This window comes from Choristoneura fumiferana, chromosome 13, assembly GCF_025370935.1.
Source record: "Choristoneura fumiferana chromosome 13, NRCan_CFum_1, whole genome shotgun sequence".
Taxonomy (NCBI): Eukaryota; Metazoa; Arthropoda; class Insecta; order Lepidoptera; family Tortricidae; genus Choristoneura; species Choristoneura fumiferana.
This window is the reverse complement of record NC_133484.1, coordinates 19,665,737-19,690,605: the sequence shown is the minus strand read 5'-3', so window position 1 is coordinate 19,690,605 and position 24,869 is coordinate 19,665,737. Positions and strand designations below refer to the sequence as shown.

At 39.1% G+C, this 24,869-nt stretch overlaps 2 protein-coding genes across 3 annotated transcripts in view; one reads left to right on the top strand and one right to left on the bottom strand.

The window, feature by feature from the left end:
* The window catches only part of LOC141434269 (protogenin-like), a 169,865-nt gene extending 157,306 nt beyond the window's left edge, over window positions 1–12,559 (top strand). The window contains exons 20-24 of one of the 2 annotated variants that reach the window (XM_074096661.1): window positions 2,006–2,126; window positions 2,764–2,860; window positions 3,568–3,628; window positions 5,357–5,440; window positions 6,563–12,559. In XM_074096661.1, coding sequence (XP_073952762.1) covers window positions 2,006–2,126; window positions 2,764–2,860; window positions 3,568–3,628; window positions 5,357–5,440; window positions 6,563–6,844 — 645 coding nt within the window. In that variant the 3' untranslated portion in view covers window positions 6,845–12,559. Of the gene's footprint in view, window positions 1–2,005; window positions 2,127–2,763; window positions 2,861–3,567; window positions 3,629–5,338; window positions 5,441–6,562 lie in introns of those variants that run through there. The other variant, XM_074096662.1, reaches the window with a different exon arrangement.
* Window positions 12,560–14,961: 2,402 nt separating this feature from the next.
* The window catches only part of LOC141434268 (uncharacterized), a 93,133-nt gene continuing 83,225 nt past the window's right edge, over window positions 14,962–24,869 (bottom strand). The window contains exons 6-17 of the mRNA XM_074096660.1: window positions 24,357–24,485; window positions 23,431–23,574; window positions 22,452–22,559; window positions 21,942–22,189; window positions 21,265–21,481; window positions 20,433–20,494; window positions 19,848–20,351; window positions 19,357–19,762; window positions 18,842–18,944; window positions 17,535–18,089; window positions 16,706–16,833; window positions 14,962–15,232 (exon numbers count right to left, since the gene is read on the bottom strand). Coding sequence (XP_073952761.1) covers window positions 15,090–15,232; window positions 16,706–16,833; window positions 17,535–18,089; window positions 18,842–18,944; window positions 19,357–19,762; window positions 19,848–20,351; window positions 20,433–20,494; window positions 21,265–21,481; window positions 21,942–22,189; window positions 22,452–22,559; window positions 23,431–23,574; window positions 24,357–24,485 — 2,747 coding nt within the window. The 3' untranslated portion in view covers window positions 14,962–15,089. The remainder of the gene's footprint in view (window positions 15,233–16,705; window positions 16,834–17,534; window positions 18,090–18,841; window positions 18,945–19,356; window positions 19,763–19,847; window positions 20,352–20,432; window positions 20,495–21,264; window positions 21,482–21,941; window positions 22,190–22,451; window positions 22,560–23,430; window positions 23,575–24,356; window positions 24,486–24,869) is intronic.

Sequence of the window (24,869 nt, the reverse complement as noted above, 5' to 3'; positions counted from 1 at the left end):
TGCCTTAAGCAATGCACGCCTATTCCCCCCCCCCCTTATCGATATTTTAAATAAGTATTTATTACGACGAAATATTATATTTATGACATACGATAGAGATTATGGGGAGGTACGAGCGAGCGGATTTTCAAACAGCCTTACCTTTTATGTGCTAACAAAAAAATTTTGGTGCTGTTTATGGTGCCCCAAGACGTGTGTCCTAAGCAATCGCTTAATTTGCTTATGGACTAATCCGGCACTGTCTATATATATATAAATTAAAATAATAAATTATATATATTATCTACTAGCCACCTGCCCCTGTTTTGCATCGGTGTACTGATTACGAAAGAACTGACTGTTGATATATCAACGCACAGCCCGAAACGCTGCACCTAGAGACCTACTTTATGCCCCTGGTTACCGAAGTACTCGTCAAGACGACAAACGAGTCCAAACTCGATGTGGTCGTGTCGTTTATCACAGAGTTCCTATGGTCACCCGCTAGCTTTATCATCAGATCAACTCCATGTTATAATAATATTGCATTGTCATCGGATTAAAGTATACATGCGTGTAAAATTTCAGCTCAATCGGTTGAAGATATCCACTTCAAATTTGAGCAACACCAAGCAAACATAGTTACATTACACTGCAAATAAATATAATGCTTGTAATAAGTTTTTGTTAAAAATTTAATTTTTAATACAAGCTTTTTTGCCGAATGTACTTTTTGTTGACTGTACTTGAATTGTCGTCTAAACTACATATCTGTACCAAATTTCAAACCGGTACTATTAACTATTGAGGAGTTCCCTCCTGCAGAGACGATTCTGACAGAACCACCAAGTTGTCACTACCAGATTGTATTGTCACCAAATTTACATAAGTATGCCAAATTTCAAGTCGATCGGACCACTGGAAGTGGGTCAAATTTAGCTTCCAAGATTTGACCCAAACAAACAAATAAATAAATAAGCAAACAGGGCAAGCTACAGAAAAGCTTCTAAAAATATCGCCGAAATGTAAGCACTTGTGCAAGTATTTCGAATAAAAAACAATTTGAATTCTCATCCTCCTTGGTTCTGGCTGTTTGCTTCTAAAACCATTGCCAGCGCACGCCGCGCGCAGCTCAAAAAAAAAATTGCAGGCTGTCTGTCAGCACAGTTCATTCGCGGGAAATTCTTCGGACTTCGTATGTTGTGTAATTAAATAATAAGAAGCTCGACTAGTGTGAATAAATTGTAAACTGTATTATAAACCTTGTAAACAGTTTAAAATACTTAGTATGATTTTTTTAGTGTAAAAAACAATGGGTAAACATAGTGATTAATACGGTGTAGGTTTGGCGAGCGCTTTATCAAAGTTGAGGTTTGTGGTTCATAAATTGCTTTATTAATTTTGCACAAAAACGAAAAACCACACAGTCAGACAGTCAGTACATTATATTATCGAAGCTTTATAAAACATAATTAAAATCGCAAACTTCAAGGTAAATATTCAAACGACATAGCTACCCGTTGCTAGGCGACTCGGTAAATAAAATAGAGTGACGGCAACTCCACTACACTTTTGTTCCATGTTCTGTTGTTTATCTGTTTCGTTTTACTGATATGCTTTCCTGTGCGTGTGACAAAGACAAGGCATTTGTCAATGTTGTGGAATTCTGGCAACGTTTATCTTTTAATAAGCAATTTAGAAATGGCTTTAAAATTAATTTAAGTCAATATTTCTCTCGGATTATTAGAATTTAATAGAAAAAACAACAAATACTCGCTGAAAGTATGATATTCCATCAGATTTGTTCCGTTTTCGCGAGTGATTTTTGCACTTTTTAATGACGCACGTGGGCATCGTTACGCTTGCACTGACAACAACGTAGGTACTGAGAAAAAAGAAGGCCACATTTACCAAAGTGGCGCTCATTTGGCTCGGACATATTCGGACGCGCGACTGTGGATCTACAGTTTAATACATCAGTGATTCTAGCTTTTGTGAATCGATCTGTACTTACATGTTGTTCCAGCTGGCCGGTCTTGACGCCTCGCTGCCGACGTTCGTGACAGTGACAGCGCCCGGCTCCGGCCGCCCCAGCCAGGTGCTCACCATACCTGCGCGCCCGCACGACGTCTCTGCCATATCTATTGGTAAGTTTTGACGTTACGCCGAACTAAAACAGGAATTTCTGTGGGAGATCTTAGTTCTGTGGAAAATGTCATTTCCGTGCGAATTTTAATTAATGTGAGAATTGTCATTTCCTTGGCAAATTAAAAAAAAAAGTAATGGTCAGGTCGTATTGTCTCACGCTCGCATTTTCGTTATTTGTAGGGTTTGCGTACCTCAGTTGGTAAAAACAGAACTCTTATAGCATCACTTTGTATTCCGTCTGTCTGTTTGTCCGTCTGGCTAGACATTTTATTTAATTTATTTTGTTTTAGTTCATTAATTTGGGTACAGTAACATAACATAATGCATGCTTACCAAATTACAAATATAGTGACTTAGTTTACGTAATTACAGCGCAATACATCACATTAATCTACACAGCATTTAAAACAACCCTAATAAAGGATAGGAGAAAAAGATTAAAAACAAAAATCTCAATTGCGTCGCCTGCTGATGGCCCACTTGCAAGTTGATATGGAGAATGAGATTTTTTAAATCTCTAGGGGGGGGGTACCTGCCCCTCCCTGCTCCCCCTGGCGATGCCCTTGGTTAAACTAAATCACTAATGACTCCGTTACCTTAATTTTAATTGTTCATTAATAAAGTGTTTGTTGGCAGGCGTGGGTGTCGGGTGTCTAGTGTGCGTGCTGCTTCTATTGGCTGTGGCGGCTTTCTGCATTTGGAGGAAACGCAAGATAGCGCAGTCTCCCGCCAGGTAAGGCCAGCGGCCATATGGGGCGTCCAGTTAGACTTAGACAAAGCCAATAAAATTCCATCATCCCCGCCTATATCCGTCCCACTGCTGGGCACAGGCCTCCTCTCAGAATAACAGGGCTTTGGCCGTAGCTCCCACGCGGGTCCAATGCGAATTGCGAACTTCACGCGCACCATTGAATTGCTTCGCAGAATTTCGAAAAACTCAAGAGGTGCGGGCTGGTGTTTGAACCCACGATCCTCTGCTTCAGAGGCGATAGGTCAAACCACTAGGCCACCACGGCTTTTTTTTCCATTCCATAAAATTTCAAAAAATATATCTGGTCAAACAGATAGGTACAAAATTTAAAACTATTGTCAAGAATACATTAACATCTAAGGCTATATAAGGGATAATTCTGATCCGATCCGCATTGGCGATCCCTTACTTCAAATAGCTAAGCTACTGTGTTAAAAAATGTAATATATATTTATACCTTGTTGAGTTTCCTCCCGGATTATTCTCAACAACAGAGGTTTCTCCGAACCGGTGGTAGATTTTTTTGACATTCATAGGTGCTTGTTATAGCCTAAATTGAATAAAGATACTTTGAATTTGACTTTTTTGATTGGGGGATGCAAAGGCACAATCAGCAAAAACTTATTAAATTATCGACTTTTACAAAAATTAAGTTCAAATAGATAACTAACCATTTTTTTTCTAACCAGGTCTCGACGACGCAACGTGTCTCCCACTGAAGGTCACGAGGGGGAGAGCTCAGAAATGAAGGTATGTTATAATAACATTTTAATAACAACTGATTGAGTTTATATGGAGCATGATTATGTTCATGAAACCAAAAAAATACATACGACCCTCTTTCACCATCCATTGATTAAATTTATCTGACGGATAAATATGATGCCGTCACTGTTTGTTTTGCTCGAATAGACGGAGACGGGTTCACATTTATGCGTCAATTAAAATTAATCAATGGATGGTTAGGGCCTGCCTAAGTGACTAAATAAGAAACAAACAAGCTGAGATATGTGGTGCATAGAAGAAATTCGTGTCTGTACTCCTGTCCAGTGGTGGTGTGGGGGTATGGCACGCGGCACGGAATGCTGAGGACCTGGGTTCGATTCCCAGCGCTGGTCTCTTTTTCTAGTTTTTCTGTGTATCTATATTTCAGTTTGTATTTTCGAAATGTTCAAAGTGTTGTGTCAAAGGCCTAATTAGAGGAGTCCCAGTTCATCGGTCGCTCCGAAATATCTGTTGGCGACTGTACCTGTATCTGGTGTCATTTAATTTCTTCGCAAGTGTGTGCAGGTGCCTCATGATGTTTACCTTCACCGTACAGGTCACGGTCAAAAATCCCCATAAATTGTGTTACGGAGTACTTGAACGCCCCCTAATAATAAAAAAAAATATGAATAGCACATGGAAATTCGGAGCAATTTCTCTAATGCTACTCTTATTTTTTTTGTTTATCCGAATAATCATACAAATAAACTAATAAGTCACGATTTTGTGCGAATTAGCAATTTATCCGCAAATAAATCATTCTACCATTTTTCAAATAAAGAATGATTAATTCGTTATTTTATTTGGATAAATCCAAGACGCTATGCGATACGAGATTCTGATTATGAGATAGAAAGTTAGAACCCATCCAAATACGTCCGTAATATCAACCACGAAACTTCGCGTAACTTCGGCGTAGTTTAGAGCTAGGGACCCCAAGGCCCCTCTTTCACCGACTTGACAATTGCCAGTGACATACGAGTATAACGAGTGATCTGGGGGCACGGCAGTGCCCCCGCCAAGTCGAGCAAAGCAAAACAAAAGGCACGGCCGTACCATACTTTTCTCGAAGCCTCTACTCGGCGAAAGCCTTTAAGGTGCGACCAAACCGCTGCTTAAGAAACGGTGACGGCACGGAATCGCAGTGACGCACCGTATGCGCGCCATTTTTTTTGCATGCTTTCCACACCGAGGCTTAAAATACGCAAACGGTGCGGAATCGCAGTGACGGGCCATAAACGACAAGACTTTTGTTCGGTAAAGTCCTGAAGTTTACGGCACGTCACTGCGATTCCGTATTTTAAGCAGCGGTGTGGAGAGCATGCGATAAAAACGGTGCGCATACGGTGCGTCACTGCGATTCCGTTCCGTCACCGTTTTTTTTACAGTGGTTTGGTCGCACCTTTACTCGGTATTTTGACTATGAGTGAAAATTACTAAAGTTCAAAACGTTAATCCCTGTCACAGACGTCAACAAACTATAGTTAAAGGTTCACAAATCCGCGCTGTGAACAAATTTTGTGCGCCCGTTTGATGTAAGAAACATGCAGTCTATACATAGATGCCGATGGCACTGGCCTATGACCTACGTAGGTACCTAAGTAGTAGTCGCACCTGTCAGCGCGGTGAAATAGGGCCCAGGCAGTCCAGCCTGTCCATTTGCTTGGATTACGGGCAGTGTGAGTTGTGTGTAAGATGTTATGACGCCGGCAGAGTGTGGGCGGCCGGCTGGCCAACGGCGGCGCCGCCGGCGAGCCACTGCTCAACGGACACGTGCACATCACTGAGAATCCCACGGTCAGTATACATGGCATAAAAAAAAAGTTTTCTTCCAACTATGCTTTAATTTCATCATAACCGCACTAAATAGTACTAAATACCCAGCACAAAGCGGGACTTTTCGCCCCAGGGCAGAAAAAAATTATGAAAAATCCTTTATTGCATTGTTTTAGATTTTTTTTAATTGCACGACCAGAGGTAACACAAGTATTTTTGCTATAAAATTAGCCTGCATAGTGTAAAAAAATCTAGTGTTAGGTTGGTCAACCTGACAGTCTTATGAAATTAGACAGATTGCGTACAAAAAATTGTTGCTACCAATCCTACCAAAAATAGTAAGTAGCCGTATATTAAAAAAAAAACTGTGTTGGTTGGCCAACCTGGCGCCCATCCAAATTTGACAGATCGCCCGACCAGATCAGATCGATCGACCATTGGCGGGAACCTTGCGAATTTTCCGTGGACATTTTTTGAGAGTGCGAATGTAAACTTTTCTTTCCTATTTATTGTTTAGCATGAGTTTTTTTTGTCTATTATTGCTGTAATAGTTGAAAGAAAAGCAGATTATGCGCCGAGCATTAAGTAATTTATATTGTCCTCGTGCTTTTTAAAGCCCTCGCTGACGCTCGGGCTCCAAATCGGCACTCGGTGCAGTAATAAATAACTTTCTGCTTGGTGCAACAATCTACTTTATGTGTACTTTTTGGTAATGAAGCGTCAAATTGGAGTCTCTAGATTTATGGAAATGACAATCTAAAAGCGTGTGTTTGCTGCTGCCGCACTAAGAGCATATTTTACAAGCTTTTATTTAGTTTCACTTGTCCCGTTGTCTGTCTGTCTGTCTGTCTGTCCAGTAGTTGGATTTACTTGAAATTTGGTGTACTTATGTAAATTGCGTGACAATACAAAAATCTGGTAGTCACATCCTGGTAGTCCGGCCAGGATCGTCTCCACAGGACAGAACTCTTCAACGGTTAATGGCATCGACTTGAAATTTGGTATGAAAATGCAGTTTGGGTGACAATATAATTACCTACAGTCTGAAATTTTTACTAAAAACCTATTTCTGTTGTTTTGTGAGCATGTGACTAATGGAATTGACGTAGAGTAACATTTTAATTGTAACCCTTCCACCCGCAGTCGAAAACGCCGAACGGAAAGATGCGCAAGCCTTGTTACGAAGCCTTCGATCTGTCCCGATACGACCCCGACACGACCGCCGAGACGCTCCTCGATGCCGACACCTCCGCGCCGTATCTCCTCGACACCTCCCGCCGCCCCGAAGCCCACCCCCGGCCTCTCAGCACCAACAACTCCTTCAACAAACTACCAGACGATAATATGAACTCCGAAATAACTCGGAGCACCGATTTCAGTCTCGATAACAGCAAAATTCAGCCCACGCTGCAACCGAACGGTTGAGGGTCCGCCCTGCCGGTCCCTCTCACTACACAGGGGTAGGTGGCCCCTCGGCCTCGCGAGGTCTCGCTGTATTCTATAGTTAAGCGTTGAGATTGTACTGTACGGCTCGGTTACAAGCATGATAGCTTGGCGTGTTTTGTTCCTAATAGACTTCATTTAAAGACTTAAGGCTGATTTTTGATAACGAGTACAAAGTATAATTTATGAGTGGCCGGTCGCCCTTCGCCGGTCGCGTGTATATAGCTCCCGGTGGGAGAAGTTGTAAATAGCGTTTATGAAATCGGCCTGAGATTATGGACATGCGTCAAGACAATAAGGCGCCGCCGCGCGGCAGTGCCACGCTCTCCCGTCACACAATAGCCTAGTCTCACCTTTAGTGCAACGTATTCGTACAAAATATAGACCAAAATGGAATCCAAACTCCCATTATAGTACATAAATTCACCTGTATATAACATGAAAAGTATTTATCGATGTTAAAATCAAAACTATTTATTGTTTTTTTCTTTTCATAGACAGTTTTAGACAAAGCCACAGAAGCTATGAGTTACCTTCATTTTTTACATTCCACTCTTATTACTTTACGTATTATACCTCTCAACTGTATTACCTACTACGTACCTTTGATTGAAACGCACATTTTATATAATTATATTCCTGTTACGATCGTTTTTGGAACCTGCGTTACAGGCGCTGCAATAACAATGGAAAATCACAAATCCGTAGAATTATACGTTTATCTAGTTACAAAACAGAAAAGAGCTTGCACCAGAATAATATCAAATGTAAATACTGTTATAACTACATACAATTCTACGAAATGTTCAGTTAAAACCATTATTTTCTTGAGAGACATACTGCGGCTTTACCGAAACTTTGTGCTAGAGACAATGAATAATGTTTAACGATATAAGTTAGCGTGTTAAGATCGTAATTATAATTAATGAATCATAAATGCTCCTGTAACGTAGGCTTCAGTTATTTTACACTTTTACTACACAAAATTATTCAAAATAGATACCTACTTAAAAACCTAAGAAAAAACAAGTAGATAGTATAAAAATAATTCGTAAACAAAATAAATAAAAATAATTTATTACAACGAACTAACTGATATGATATTATAATTATAACTGAAATTTTGTACGTGTGCTTGATAGAACCAATTCAAAGAAATCTAGAAAGTAAAAAGTATGATCAGTTTTAAATAGATTCGTTTCTGTTTTTATATGTATACATTATGATTAAAACTGTTTTTTTTTTATTTCTATGCCAATGGATTTCAATATTTGCCATTTTATTCAAACCCTTCATTTTCTGTTTCATTTAGTTTTATCAAGATGGATGAACCATGTTAATGGAATTCCACTATTATGATGAAATTACAATGAAACAAAAGAATGTAACAGTGACAACAGTTTTGAAAATAAACTAGACAAGACTTGGCTTTTTGTTGACGAAGAACATAGGTTCGTTGTTCGATTCCATATCACAATTGTATCTACCTCATTTTCCTCGTTGTAAGTTTCTTTTAGAAGTTAAAATGTAATGTTGAATTAAGTTTTTTTCTGTAATTTGCCCATCGACCTGTTTAGGAGTGCTGAGCATTTAGTGGTTAGGTAGTTTTATTTATTTATTATGATAGTTATCTTTTTTATCCATTTTCATAACAAATACGTTTTACGACAGTTCCGTTCTCTTTTAAATATCCAATGAGTTTGTCAGCCAACTCACAACTATGTTGTGTTAATCAAAACTTAGTATTAATTTATAACAATGAGATTTATCGTTAATCCGTGGACACTTGGTAGGCTAGCCACTTGCAAAATCGAAGCTACTTTAACGTTTTTCTTTTAAATACTTTCGCTTCCCTTCATCGAAGTCAGCAGGCAATTTCTTAATGTTTTTCTATTCTCAAAATTTGCTCAATTACTGAGGAAAATGTCACTTTACTTTCTCTCGTTTTTGAAAAAAGAAATAGACCGAGAGAGATAGAGTATATTGTCATGTTAGTTTTCTGTCAGTGAGCATTTTGTGGATGGTGTCGTATCAATAATTTTACTCGATGATTTTATAAAAGCACCTAGGTACAATTTATATTAATTGTAACTATAAGATGTTCGCGTTTTAAAAAAACAATTATTAATACTTTCTTTTCTGAAAAAAAAAATAGCAAAACTAGTACAAATAAATAACATTTGAATTTCTCGAACATTGAATTTAAAAACGCGAACGGCTTTATGTAATGTAAATAATACTAAAAAAATAAAAATTAAAAAAACTCAGTTTAAATTAAAAAAAAAAACGCCGACTATGTACCTGAAATTTCAATTACACTAAGTTAACTAGGCTTAGGCGTAGAGTTAGGTCTTTTAAAAATCTAGAATTTTATCTTCGACGCTAGGTTTTTTAACAGGGTCTAAACTTAGATTCTGGATGAGACTCGACGGATTAAGCTGGGATTCTTTTCACTACAGTGTTTTTTTTTGCGTGCAAGAATTTTGCTGTTGTCATACTTATTAATATGTTTTATTCTGAGGAACGTTGTTTAGACAACTTGACACTTATTTAGTAAAGCGCCACGCTGCGTTTTGGCGCCAGTACGGGGTTTCCGCTTCAGATTTTGAATAAATCAAAATCTTTTAATTGGTCTTCTAAACAGTCAAAAGCTCTAAGAGTCAAAGAGTTCAAAGACAATGTGTTGTTAATCATCTCTATGCCACTGTGTGAGCTGTGAGGTATGTCTGTCAACTTTAAGATTCGAGTTACGTTTGTGATTGTTTAAATAACTAAATAAGCCAATCACAAACAAGACCGTATAACGGTCTCTAAGTTAAACGCCAAACGGAGCTCACTATATTAACGCCATCTACAGTAGGTACTTTCATTGTAGCATGGTGCGGGTGACAGCTGTCAATATCACAGACTAGAGAGTGAAAGTGTCGGAACTTGAGTCGATAAAACTAATAATATTAAATCTTAATTCTTGTCATCATTATTCCGATTATTACGCTAATTTTGATGAGAATATTAGCGAAATTCTAGGTTGGAATATTATTTGCCACTTAAGTCTGGCTAAGCGGAGTTTGCAGGAATTTTCGTTACTTACTAATTAATAAGTACCGATATAACTAAATATCCATTAGGTCCCATCACTAAAAGAGTCTCTGGAGTTACGTTACACGCATATTACGTTCATTCATTTAATTCTGCTTTGAATTTTATTAATTGATTATAAAAATCTGATAGGTAAAATTTATTTCGTATAACATAGTTCTATATGTCCAAATATTTTACGCCAGTCATATCCAGGCTACAACTGAAATATACTTCAATAAGTTTAGACCGCAGCAACTTTTTTTGAGTAAAACGAAACGTGCATCCAGTGTCACCCGCACCGTGCTGGAATGAAAGCACTGTCATCTTTCGCCTGTCAAAAAACCCGAAACCCTCATTGTGAGCTACGCAGAGTTAAGGTGCGACCAAACCGCTGCTTAAGAAACGGTGACGGCACAGAATCGCAGTGACCCACCGTATGCGCACCGTTTTTATCGCATGCTCTCCGCACCGCTGATTAAAATACGGAATCGCAGTGACATGTCGTAAACTTCAGGTCTTTACCGAACAAAAGTCGTGACGTTTACGGCGCGTCACTGCGATTCCGCACCGTTTGCGTATTTTAAGCAGCGGTGTGGAAAGCATGCAAAAACAAACGGTGCGTATATGATGCGTCACTGCGATTTCGTACTTTAAGCAGCGCTGTGGAGAGCATGCGATAATAAAAACGGTGCGCATACGGTGCGTCACTGCGATTCCGTACCGTCACCGTTTTTTAAGCAGCGGTTTGACCGCACCTTTAGTTATTAACGATGTCACCTCTCTGATCACACTTGTGTAACTTTGACTATTTAATAGATCATGTCACGTTATAATAATATGATTAGCATTGCTGGCGTGTAAACACGTTTCGAGTCTAAATACTTCATAAAATAAATAATCATTATTGTACTAATTATTAAGCTGTTAAATAAACACATCACAACGACTAAGGCGTCAGTTTCGAAGAAGCTACGAATTGCATAGTTTATCATTAATTTGTACCATATTTATAATAAGTTCATAAGCTTATCTTTTTGTACAAATACTTACGCAAGTTCACTCGAGGTTGTGTTATATATTTAATTTATTTCTTACCATTTTTGTTTTATGTATGTACTTCCCTGCAAGTGTTAAGTTTGTATTTTTAACTACAATTTGTGTCACGTAAACAGAAATATCAGATACCTGAATACTGTACAATGTTTTTTCGAATTCCTATAGTTTATTAAGATACTTTTACACTTTTTTTGATGGCTGGATGGACAGGTGAAAAGCGTTCGCAATATTTATGATTTTAAATGAAATACGTCTTGTTTAAAACATACCGTTGTTAGTTAGTTTGTGTATCTACCGCACTGGTAGTCTAAGAGTTAAGCTACTTACCATTAGATATTTCTACACTTTTAATATACTTACAGCTCGCAAATTCACTTCGAATTAATGAATGAATTGTAAATTTTAAGGTCATCGTTAACTTCAAATTGTAAGGCATCATTTTAATATTTTTTAGTTACCTCTTTTATTAATTTTTGTTCTTTTCTATTATTTTATGAACATGTTAAACCTTTCAACCAGTAACGAAGCTGATTATTTTATACACATTAGCTTGTCCGTCCTTTAAAAAAAATAAAATTAAGCCTGACTTTGTGCCTCGGATAATTCTGTATCTTGTTTCGCTTTTTTAGAAAGGAAACTATTTTAAAAGGCAGTTTTGTATGTTTATACAATATTATAAGTTCACAATATAACTAAAACGGGTTAGTAATTAGTAATCATTCCATATTTGTGTTCTGTCACCACAATATTTAGTGGGTTTACAACAGGTGAAAACGGTAGATGTGATAGGTATTGCCTTAAAGAGACTAACTTACTAAAGCCAATGTGACAGCTTTTTCTCTGGTTACTTGACCAATTTGACCATGTTTGGATACAAAATAAAATAAGTATAAAAACAAACAGACACAACGTTAGATTTTTCTTGTTTGTATTAGACATTTCGCCTATTTCACCTTTGTATTCCACTTTTACCACACATTCCATTTACCGCAATAGTTCTGAAACACATTTTTTCTTATTGTAAATAAAGTAATTTATTGTTTTGTTGCCAGTTTCATAATGTTTTTTGCTTTTCATATGTTTAAGTGCCGTTAGCGCGGCGCAATACGGCAGTGATCGTATATTTAGGTAAGTATGAATTATGCAGTTTAGTAAAATGTAATTTTGGGGAAAAATGGCTCTTTGTATTTTTTATTGCGTTAATAAACCGGTATTTTTGATTGTTTTTAAATTTATGTGGCATATTTCTATACGATAGCAAAGCATTGTGGTTTTGATGTTTAATTTCAACAAAAACAAAGGCTGTTGATACGGTTCAATGCTGTAATAGTTATAAAACAGCAAATTAAAACAGCCAGAAGTGGTGCATTTTTGTTAGTTTTCTCGATTATTCCATAAAAATTTAATGAAAATAAAAAATGTGGTCTGTTAGAACTGTTCTTAATATATTTATATAAGTTAATGTGCCTACTGCTATATTATAATTATTCCTGATAGATTTTTTATTTTATTTAAAAACCTTTAATAAACATTTGTTCGTTTTTAAAGAATATAAAAGTCTATTACATTTGTTCGTTCCTAATAATTAACAGTACGATATTATTAACAGTTAATCAAACTCATTCTTATTTTTCGTTCAATTTTTTGGAATAATCGAGAAAAACTGACAAAAATGCAACGTTGCCAGCTCAGCAGGTATTAACGCTCTTAATAAAAGTGTGGCATTAAGAAACTGCTAGTTGCTGCCAAACGTTATTTCGTTAAATACCCCGTTAATTATTATACAGTTATTTATCTCGTTAATTTAAACTGGTTAATCGCTGATGTTATTTTAAAACCAATTGCATCTGAGTCTTATGTCATATACCTATCTTTCATACAAACAACTAAGAAGCATGTTACATTGATAGTGGTGTAATGATAAAATACCGATCTTTTACCGCGAAAAAATACTAGAGCACATGGCTTAAAGTAATTTTTTGCACGTAATTCTTATCAAGCACTAGGTTCGTGTAAGATCGGTGTAGCAAGTACTTAGAATACAGCGTCCAATATTTTAATGATTTAGCAAGGAACTTGTGGATGGGTTTGATTTTCCATTGAGTTTATCGTAACTTTTCATATTTTATATTATCTTACTGGGGAAAGTAATGGTATCTTTATAACGGTTAAATATACATTTTGCTGCAATTTTACATTCAAATTGAAGTTTTTAAGCAGAGTTATGAGTGTGTGGCTCACGTTGATGAATGATTCTAGTGAGACCAATGTACACAGTGAATCGTTGTGAAGAACCAATAAATTTCAGGACTAGTTAATATAAACTGCTGTAAATTAAGTAATATTAATATACAAAATAACGAAACGTGGTGACTCAACCTTACGTTCAGTTCCCTTGCTTTTAAAATTGCAGTGAAATATACATTTTTATTTGCTACAAGTTACCCTTTTGATATAACTAACAATAGTTGCAAATAGTAGAAAACTTTCATTAGATTGCTTTTGACTTCCACGTGTATTGAAATTGTTTAAATGGGATTTTGTCGATTAAGAAATATTGTTATTAGTTGCTGCCGGCCTTTCCGTTGGCGCCATAATACCCGATTCAGTCGGAGCTAGCACTTAAAATGATTATTACAGAAATTATAGTAGCTACCACAACCTTTGGCCTCATATGCACTACACATCCGGTGAGATAAGTCAATCGTCAATCACGGTCAGTTTTATGTAAAAAAAAGAAAAAAAATAGGCTTCTGAAATTCTGTTTTGAATGGAGCTAGGACTGATTATTTAAATTATATTACTCGAATACCAATGAATTTTATAGTGATGAAAAATTGAGCTGAATTTGAAATAAAACTACAGTAATAAAAATTACAGTGATGAGTGCGAAAATATTATTGATGTAATTTTATAAAGCGGTCCCTAAAGTCACTAAAGTAACTTACAAGCACCATTTCTTAGCTGGAAAAACTGACTTTGTCTGGCGCAGACATATTACATTACACTGACAATTGTAGCTCTGTCTATTAAGTCAAACATGTCATAACGCGATAAAATCCCATTTAAATCATCATAACAAACTATAATAGTTACACATTACCGTTTTTGTTTAACTTATGAAATATATAAAATGAAATATTGTAATTATAAACAGTACCTACTAATTAAAATATTTTCGTTAAAATAACTTAATGTTAAGTCTGTTTCCAAAACCTACAACTGTTGAACTACTGTTTCATGATTAAACGTGTTTGTAAAGAAAAAGGTATATTGCATTGATGTTGAATTGTATACTTATTGCAATATTCATCTCTCGATTTAATGTTAGGAGTTGCGCTTGTGGGGACGCAGGCACAAAAAAAAACAATTTCAATATCACATTACCTTACACTAAAATAATTTATTTATTAACTGAAATTACCAATTACCAGTTATTAACGTTAGCAAATTAACGCCAATAAGTAATATTACATGATAATGTTCAAAATCGATCGCTAAAGTAATCGTTAATTATTAAAAATGTTTGTTGTTGACTTCGTTTCGTAACGTTATTATCACGTCACTCGTCGTTAAAACTAATGTTATTTTTAACTACCGTTAAATCTGTATTCCTTTCACTGTTTTTCAAAGCTGTCGCAGTTGTCCCCACAATGCAAAAATTAGTTTTGTAAATTTTAAATTATAATAAAATCTACCTCAACCAAATTACCCATTAATGTTATTTGTAAGTGTTCGTTTGAATCATATTACTAATCATAGTGTTTTGCAATTGCCTCGTTTCAACGGATAATAATTAATTTCCTCCCCTTTTTGATACGGTAATTATTGTTACCCAAGTATTGAATGGTCGCTGGAGTGTTACAGTGGTATTGTCAAGATTGAAACGAAATTAAATTTTAAATAAAGTAACTCAGTTTTTTTATTTGTTATCCTATGGCGTAAACCCTTTAAATATATCTAAAAAAAACATATACGTAAGGAGAAAGTTGCAACGAAACTGATCAATGTCCCCTGGTTTGCCAGGTTTCTAGGGCTGCTTGTTATGTGTTCTCATTAAAACGCTTTGCTAATAAATACAATAGTATATTCACTGTTTGTTTCTCAACTGCACCAGTAAGCTTTGGCGACACAATCGGGACACTGCCCCCTCGTCCTTACGCCGCAGTTTGGCCGCCAACCGCGCTAAGCTGAAGCGGGAGCGGGAGCGGGAGCGGCCTTCGCGGCGACCACCTGTAGAAACAAAGAACTGAATTGAAACGCATCCCACTGCGGAAAGTATTATTCCCTAGCCAGCTACAAACTGGGATTATTTATCATTTCAAAGCGTTTGGTCGAATTTGTTTACAATATGGGACTCAAAGTTTACCGACAGAGGCGTCTTTACTATAGTGCAGGGTGTGCGTTGCACACGGGCGCAGCGGTGTTAGGGGCGCCGGCGCCGGCCCGGCACTTTGTACCTTTATTCCATTTTGACCGCGCGCTTCCTAGATGACGCTAAAAGTTATAATTGCACACGGGCGCTACATGGGCTAAAGACGCCTCTGCTTACCGAATAGCTAGCTTCGCGTTTTGATTTGGGATGATGCCAAATTTGTTTAGATATCGGACCTAGGGTAGTCTGCATCGAGATGCGACACGACCCGGCTCAATTAACATTTTCGGCCCCGGCAACGAACCACTAAGCTCTTACGCATATCCCGCAGCACTCACTTCTATGCCAGTGACACGTATACGTGTCACAGACGCAATACTTTCCGGTGCCAATGACACAACGTCTGTGGCTTTTTAATTCTTACTCCAATGTGACACGCATGTCGTGTAAAAATAAGTAAAGGCTTAGCGGAACGTTGCCGGAGCTGAATGCGATTCACTAAGCTCTTACGCTAGGCATAGCGCAAATCCCACAGCAGTCATAAATACGTGTCACTGGCATAGGAGTAAGAACTAAAAAGTCACAGACGTTGTGTCACTGGGGCGAATGTGTTAAGAGAATAATAATTAGCTATCATGTCGCCGAAACTCATTTCGCATAACTCTGTTTGTAAGCAACTCATACATAATCTTTTTTGGCCCAACCCGACATCTTGTGTGGTGTGAGTATAGGTAAGGGTGTAAGTTATAAGTGCTAAGTGTGGTCGGAGCTAACCAACCTAAACTTTGCTTGTCCCACCTTGGTTTCTTTGTGAGATCACAGTTCCAACTTCACCTGGTTGGAATTTAGTATATTTACTTTTCTTTTAGACTGTTAGCAATTCGTTTCTGTGTGGGGTTTTTCTTAGGAAAATAGTTGAAAAGTGCGATGGTTTCGTTATACGAAATTATGTGAAATTATATCCTTAATAGATTATACTCTTATGCCAAGTACAAGTTTTATGAGAAGTAATTATTATCTCTTAGAAAAGTTTTATTTTAGTGTTATCACAGAAAAGTAATAGTACCTACCTACAGCTACAGTCACAGAGTACATATATAACTACAGTATAATAATATGTTAAGTGAGTTTCGGGCAAAAAAAAATATGTCATGTTAAATTGGTTAACAAGTTTCTACGCCGTTTTGATCTTACAGTCAACTAGAAAGATGTCGATACGGCCAAAGTTACAAAAATATAGCTACACGACCTTAATTATAAGGCAATAAAGTTGTGTATACACAGGTATATTTTGTAACTTTGGCCGTATCGATCATGGTAGTTGACTGTACCTTCAGTCACCCGCTGCCACGACTCTTGATTGACGTTGACCATTCCGGTGGATGCGCTGCGACCCAGTGTCGGCTCCTGCGCACTCGCAGACTCCGTGACGTCACTCTCACAGCTGATGCGGCTTGTCCTGCGAAAAGGTAGAGTTTGATACTGAAACTAGCAACCCAGCTTCGCAGGGGTACAATTCCTAGAATCCGGAATATGGATAATTCGTCGAGGAACTATCACTATCAAGAATTTGTAAGTTGAAGTGGCAATGGGCAGGTCTCATCACTTCAAGAAATGAGGGGGAGGCTCCACTAGAGAGATCTCCAGGCGGGTGTTATACCTGGGGACCGAGGTCCGAAGGACGAGCGTCGGTAGTTGTATATATACGCAACCGAGTTGTGAAACTTCGATAGCGCGATGTAGAACACGGTTGGAGTTTCTATATGTGCTCACTAGATGGCGCTAGGTGTCGCTACAGGTCTCTCACTAGCTAGATAGACCAAGCAGCTACTTACCTATTTACATCGCGGGAATCGCGGACAACCTGTGGATGCAGATGGTGAATTGTCGTTCATTGTAGCGTTTTAAAGGGGAGGCAGTGAACGTTTTCCGGCTGATGATGAATAATAATGACAGACACAGGTACAGGTAAATCTATTTTTTTTTTTATACCTATATTTTTTAAATGAAATATATGAAATATGCTGAGCTGGGGGCTGGGACGAGGGACCGTTTCGCGACTCTCATTTTTATTGTGTTTTATCTTAACTTTACTTACTACGAAACTGTTTTTGCAAATAGCGAATAAATGATGCTTATCTTATCTTAAATCCATCTTACCGGTCACCTGGCCTCAGATCACTAGCTGAGCTGGTGCCCTCCCTTCTCATAGGAACCGGAGACGACAGGAACCTTTCCCTTGCGGCTCGTATCCTGGCAGCTCTTTCTGAAATCATGCTGCCTCCTTCCATCTCCAAGGGGCACGTCTGCACAGTAGACACGGATCTGGCGAAGAGTGCTGGGTTTTCCTTGACTAGTTTAGTTATACTTGGAACTATGATATCAGACATCTGACGAAGAACTGGTGTGGTTTCCACTATTGCACTCGGTTTGGTGTCCGGCAAGTTTTTGGTCAGATCAGGAACGATGGTATCTGTACTCCCTGTAGTACATTTGATAGTCTCTTGGCTGTCTTCTATTTTCTGCAAGGGTGATGGGGTTTCCAGTAAAGGTTGTTCTGGATGCAAAGCATTTGCACTGTGGGATTTCAGGACTCCATCCAAGCCTGGTGGCTGAGCTGGTGTTAGACGTTTTTCAACTGATGTTTGGTCTCTTCTTGATAGTTGGCAGGCGCTCGCTGACTTTTGTACTTCCCTCTCGAGAAATGGGTTATTTCTGTCAAGAAATTGATGAACGTTTTGGTGAATTATTAGGAAAATACGATGTCCGGGATATTTAGGACTAGTGATTATCCACGGCTTTGCACGCGTAGACCATTAGATGCAGAAGGGGAATTTAAACTGGGATTTTATCCTGGGAATTTTATTTAAAAAAATCTCAAAAAATCTTTAGGTACCATCAGCCAAATAAGTGGTCTATCAATTTTTAATCAAGTTCCTATCAAATGAATACGTCGCTTAAGTCGAACTTTCAAGTTGACAGACACGTCTATTGGCATTATTGTTTTATGACATGCAAACGATTATCAACTTTAGGGTGGTAAGGATGGTACCTAACGGACGAGATTTCGAGATTTTAGAATATCGGGATAAAAAGTACCTAGTCTATGTGTTATTCCAGACGTGCAGCTTTCTATATACCAAATTCCACCCAAATCTGTCCAGCCGTTTTAGCGTGAAGGAGTAACAAGCATACACCCACAGACATGCTTACAGTCGCCATCAGATATTTCGGAGCGTCCAAAAGGTGATCAAAAATATCGAAACATGAAATCTAATACCTTAATAATAGAGTCGCATGTAGACATTAAAAAAGGTACTCCAGGTAGGTACTCATTGTACCTAGACAAAATTTGATGTTTTAAGTGTTAACTCAGTAGTAATATTGAAAAATTTTAAAAACTGTCTAGGGATTAAAATATCCCTTGGCATTTTTGATGAGTGAGTAGGATGTTACATGTTACGTACCTGATATTAACCCCTACTGGCATGTCGGGAGGGCGTCTGCGCTCGGCGGCCGGTGATCTCCACGCTGGGGAGGACGCACCACTGCTGGCGGGGGAGGTGTGGCCTGAAAGATATGCATCAATGCCATACTTAATTATACTGTCGTAAAGAGCACACCGAAAGCTCCGTAAAAGACGTAAATTAAAATATTATATACTCCTATTAGCTACCTTACACCATAAAAAAAATGAAATACCAAAAAACGGTGAAGCATGAATCGATCTTAGGGAAAATATTTTAAATTTTGTAAAAAAATGACAAATACTATGTTTCTTGTATGGGAATCCCTCCCATTTGCTAGTTTGCCCCATTAATTTTTGTTTAGGCGATCATAATAGTAATAATAAATTTACCCACAATCCTGTGATAAAAAAAGGAATTTACCTAATACTTATTTTGGTTATGACACGTTAGCTTGAATCTTTTTTGCAACTGTTTTAACCTGTTCCAAGTGAAGCTATTATATCATTGTTTACCTTCTTCATTGATCTTCATATTGTACCGTTGTATCATAATGCGAATGGATGGTGCAGTTTCTTTAGGCTGAGGTTTCCTTTGCGAAGAAGGTGAAGTCGGCAGTGGTGGCCTTGACGTTGGCCTCTGCTCCTCATTCTCCTGAAGGTCACCAGAGCTCTTGGATCTCGAGTACAGTTCCTGATTTGCTTTTCTTCTCTCTGCTTTGTCTTTCGATTTGATATTCTTATGGCTGACTTGGTCTGATGGTCTCACTTCATTTAGGTCTTCAACGTCGACTGGGATCACTGCTCTGGGCACTGATTCACCACTACGCACAACTGGAGAGAATATTTTACGAGTCGTTTTTACGATAACTTCCGGAGAACCATCTCGAGGTCCCGGAGCTTTCAGTTTGAGGACAAACACCTGAAAGAATAAAATAACCTCTAATTATGAAATAATGCCACCCTAATCTAAATCTACCATAGATGATGCTGTATCGAACACTCACCTCTCCTTCAGAGTCAGAATGCAATGATATTGGAGGTGTCCTTGGCCTCTCTGAAGCTCGTCGAGGTCGCTTACGTCTTCGTGGTATCTCCACAGTCACTGTATCGACGTCATGTTCCGTATCACTCTCTGAAGGCTTTGATTGTTCTCTTTCTAGTCTAGCTCGAGACTTAGATTTCTTTTTACCATTGTTTTTACTGTCCTCTTTACGTTTATCTTCTTTTGTGTCGTCTATATCTTCTTTGCTTTTAGTTTTCTCTCGGTTGGATTCAGTTTGCTTGGAGTTTCTTAGTGGGCTTCTATAGGGAGTTGCGATTTCTTGTCGTTCCGTGACTAACTCAAAATATGGTATTTCTTGTTCAGTATCTCCATCTTTTTCTGTAGTGAAGCGGCTTGAACTTCCTCTTTCTATTTCTTCTATGGTTTTTCTGATAAATTTGGCATCTTCTTCTATGCTGGGTTGTCTGATTATTTTTCTTCGAGTGCTCTTTTCTGAAGGTTTCGACTGTAATGTGTAAATTAGATGATTTTAAAATAAAAATTATTAAGAGCTTCTTTGAAAAAGATATAAGTTGTATTACGTCACCTGTTCACGAGACGTCTTTGGTTTGGCTCCCGTCTTGTCATTTGCTTTTGGAACACGTCGTCCTGAAATTAACATATAAACATAATATTATTCTCAAATTTTAATTCAATGTGTACTTTTATGCTCGCAGCACTCCCACAAAAAGAGTAGAAGTTAAATCAGAAGAGGAGTTCTTTCCACGTATATAATAAGGCACATTTACGCTTGATGATGTATGCCCGAATATGGCAATAACTTTGTATGGAAATATTTTGTTCTTCATTCATTTATCTTCTCTTCTATTTTGCGTACTTACCTATGTTGCAAAGTTTTGTCGAATTTTATCCACTTCCTGATATTTGGCACGGATGCATAGTGGATGACTATAATACAAGTAGGTACTAAATAGATACTTAAGAAAAACTAATACTAAATGTTTCCTTTAATAATATTTGGTAATTATGGAATGAACAGGATAATGATGATGCATTCAATATAATTTACACATCTAATTCCGTAGTTTTGGATTAAATCCATACTTTTAAGGTCCTTGAAGCTGCTACGCTGACCATTTACGTACAGTACTAAGAAGCATAATGTTAATATGGGCTCGTCGGTTTTCTTCGTTTCACTGAAGATTGAAATGAGACAGAAAAAGACAACCGATCTTGTGTCTCGAGTTTCGAACGACATTAGAAAACTAGTATTTGTACATTGAAAATACAAACTGAAATATAGATGCACAGAAAAACAGAAAAATAAGACCATCACTGGGAATCGAACCCAGGTCCTCGGTAATCCGTACCGCGTGCTATAATACCGCTACACCACTGATGGTGGTTAGTATTTGTACCTTCAGTATTTGTTTGAAGACTAGCAGTAGAAGTAACAGCAGTGCTGCTGGTTTCACACAGCAGACGCGGTTCAGCTCGGCCGTACGTGTAGACGGGCGTTTGTGGGGCGTGGCGGGGAGACACGGCCATCAGGGGTGCTGCGGTGCACACCTCTTCGGCTTCCACCTCGACCAGTACTGCACCGCGTGTTGAGAGGTCGTCACACTCGTCTCCTAGCTACAGCACAGATCAAAGTCACCAGTTACGTATGATATACCATAATATATACATTATTCATCTAGCAGCCGGCTCACGGCGTAGCTATGTACAGAGTACATTTTTGAATGTCAATTGTCTAAAAGAGTAGAATCATTATGAGAGCTATTGTATGTGATAGACTTGGAGAAGTACCCTTTATGAAAGAAAAAGGAAAAGAAGTGGCAGTGGGCACCACATTGCTCCAAGAATTAAAGGCCATTGCGGCCAGTGTGTCCTTAAATGGCGGCCGCGTATCGGAAAACACATTGTTGGTAGGCTCAAGATGACCTAGTTAATGTCGCAAAAGTTCGATGATTACAGGTGGCGTAGGATCGGTCATTGTGGCAGGCACGTCTAGCCGTGGACGTTTTTCGGCTCAAGATGATAATGATTTAATGACTAAGCCTCTGGTATTAGTTTAATAACAAAAAATACTAACCAAATGATCCCTCTCGTATTCCGATTCGAAATCATCAGCGTCGTTGACGCTCAAGCTGGAAGCGTGCAGGTGTCCCGATGCCATGGACGGCGCGACGCTCCCATCCGACTGGGTCCGCGTGAGCTGCGTGGGCGGCGCTTTGGTCCTCTCTCGAGCGGCTTGGAGCAAGGCCGACGTGGAAGCCTCGGGGGCAATGCCGCGGGACTTCTCCCACTCGTGGAGCTTGCGCGTGAAGGAGCGAGATATACCTGTAAGTGTAAAGGAAGGTACAGAGGATATCGTCTCGTCTGTGGCGTACGTTATGGTCAATAATTCTGTCATACCATGGAATGGCATAAATGTTAATAACGTCAAAGACCTATAGCGGAGCGAATAATAAAATTGTCCATTGCGTATGATACACTAGGTAACGATTGTGCGTCGAGCGTCTTGGCTGCGCGATAATGGAGTGAGTAGTGAAATCAATAGAGAGCAAAAATCCTCGTATGGCGACTGCAAAAAAAACTATACCTTGAAACTTGAAGAGACCAGTGGATGTTTGGACTAGCACTTCATCTGGTTTGCCTTGCTCTTCCCAAGCTGGTACCGAGTTGGTTTCCTTCATGCGCTTCCATTCGTCTGAAAAGGAACTTTGGATGTTAAACTTTTTCATTGGTAATAGAACTTTTGTCAAGAGACTCAGCTTAAGACTGTAGTAGTCGTAACCTTTAAAAGAGAAACGGGATTGCCTGATTGACATACAAAGTACACTACACTGTATGGCGTTAACCATTGGTGGTGAGGATTTCAAAGCCAGATATATTCGTTGAAAATCATAGATATGCACTAAGATAGGATTTGTCGAAATTGCCACGGGCAACAAGGGAGCTAGCTAATTACCTATTTGTTATTTTCCCACAAGAGCGAAGTAGCGGGCTCAAACAGTATTGATATACGCAGGGAGTTTATGCAATTGTCATATAGGAGCGGGCTTAATGTACCTTTGGTACTTAATAGTGAATCCATCTTTTCATTTCATTTACCGTGGTTTTCATGGCGTACTATCGGTGAATTCTTTTGGCATTTCATCTGCCGTGGTTTTCTGACCTACTACCTGACAATTCTTTTCTTAAAAACTGCTACTTCGACTTATGACCTAATTTTGCTTGTTGTAGTGGCATTGAGCAGGCCAGGTTCTCGAATGGAGACCGCGGATCGGCAAGCGTAGAGTAGGACCACCAACGAGATGGACGGATGATCTGGTTAAAGCCCTGGGTTCAGGGTGGATGCTGGCGGCTTCCAAACGAAGCAAATAGAGATATAAGGGAGAGACATATGTCCAACAGCAGACGCGCGTCCTACGGCTAATACATATAATGATGATGATGATGACCTCATTTTGGTGTCCTTTTCCTCCTGCTGTCTAGAACAGCCGTGGATTAAATTGTGTTTGTTCATATGGATGCCACTTTTGATTTCATATTTGTTGCTGCACATAACTCCTCCTTACCCCATTTCTTGAGAAAGTCTTCGCTGAGGTCCTGCCGCGCCGGTACAAAGGGTGGCTGCTTCACTCCTTTCAGCCGCTGCCACTCCGCCAGCTTCTTCCTGAAGTCTGCTGATAGCTGCTCCTCGGTTGCTACGGGACGCGTTGCTGAGAACAATTGAGACATTTGATTGAACATCTAGCTGGTTGTTATAGTCGCGCAGTCGTTCCTTATCATAAATTTCGACACACTCAATTTGGATCACTCTCCCTTTCCCCTCCTTGTTACACTTATTTTATTACTATGAAAATTGCTATTATTTTTGTTCTTGTGTCACAAATCGCGAGACCTAGACCGAGAAAAAACAAAATTAAGGAAGGTTTACAGGTGGTAGGACCTTGTGCATGGTCCGCCCGGATTGCTACCACCATCTTGCTCGCTAATCCTGCCGTGAAGCAGCAGTGCTTGCACTGTTGTGTTTCGGCGTGGAGAGTAAGACAGCCGGTGAAATTACTGGCACGTGAGGTATCCCATCTTAGGCCTCTAGGTTGGCAACGCATCTGCAATACCCCTGGTGTTGCTGATGTTTATGGGCGGTGGTGATCTCTTACCATCAGGAGACCCACATGCTCGTTTGCCATCCATTCGAATAAAAAAAAAAAAAAAAAAGGTCCCCATACGCGTTTCTGAGAAAAACTGTCTTGATCGGCGGACGGACTACCTGCGCTAGTCTACGGTCGGCCCACGCTAGCTGGCGCGGGCACACGCCTGCCGCTCAGAGTACAAGGTAAAATTCGTCACACGCGACGCGTGCAGTTAGCGCTGCTAATACTATTTCTCCATAGGCGTCCACACTTTCCGTGCAAACTGCGTCAGCAGCGTAGGCCCAAAGGATTCCGTTTTTGCCACCTGAAGTACGCCGGGTCTGTAAAGCAAGTATTGTGCATACCATTGTACTGCAGTTTCCCCCTACGGTCGGAGAACTCGCGTCCCAGCCGTGTCTGCAACGCGGCGTAGTCGCGCGCGATCTCCTCACGCACTCCGCTCGCCTCGCAGCCGCTGCTCACGCCCTCTGTTTCTTAAAAACAATAACATCCTGGTTAAAAATGCATGCACTTTGTCATACAATCTTGAGAAAATTAGAGAGGACATAAGTCAAACCACTAGGCCATGCCTGTCATCCATCGCCTTTCGGCCATCTGATAGAAGGGTCATATTCGAGTGTCTCTACCACCTCTCCTTCGTGGTCACATTTTCTAATGAATAGACTGTAGTATTTGATGACTTCCTGTACCTACAGTCGCCATCAGATATTTCGGAGTGGCCAAGGTGGTCAAAAATGTGCGAAAATCCGCTCCGCAATTATCTGATGGCGACCGTACCTCAGATATCTAGTGAAAAATGTTTTTCCATCGTATTTTGTCGCATAATTTCGTATTGATCGTCCTTTCTCAGTTAGTTA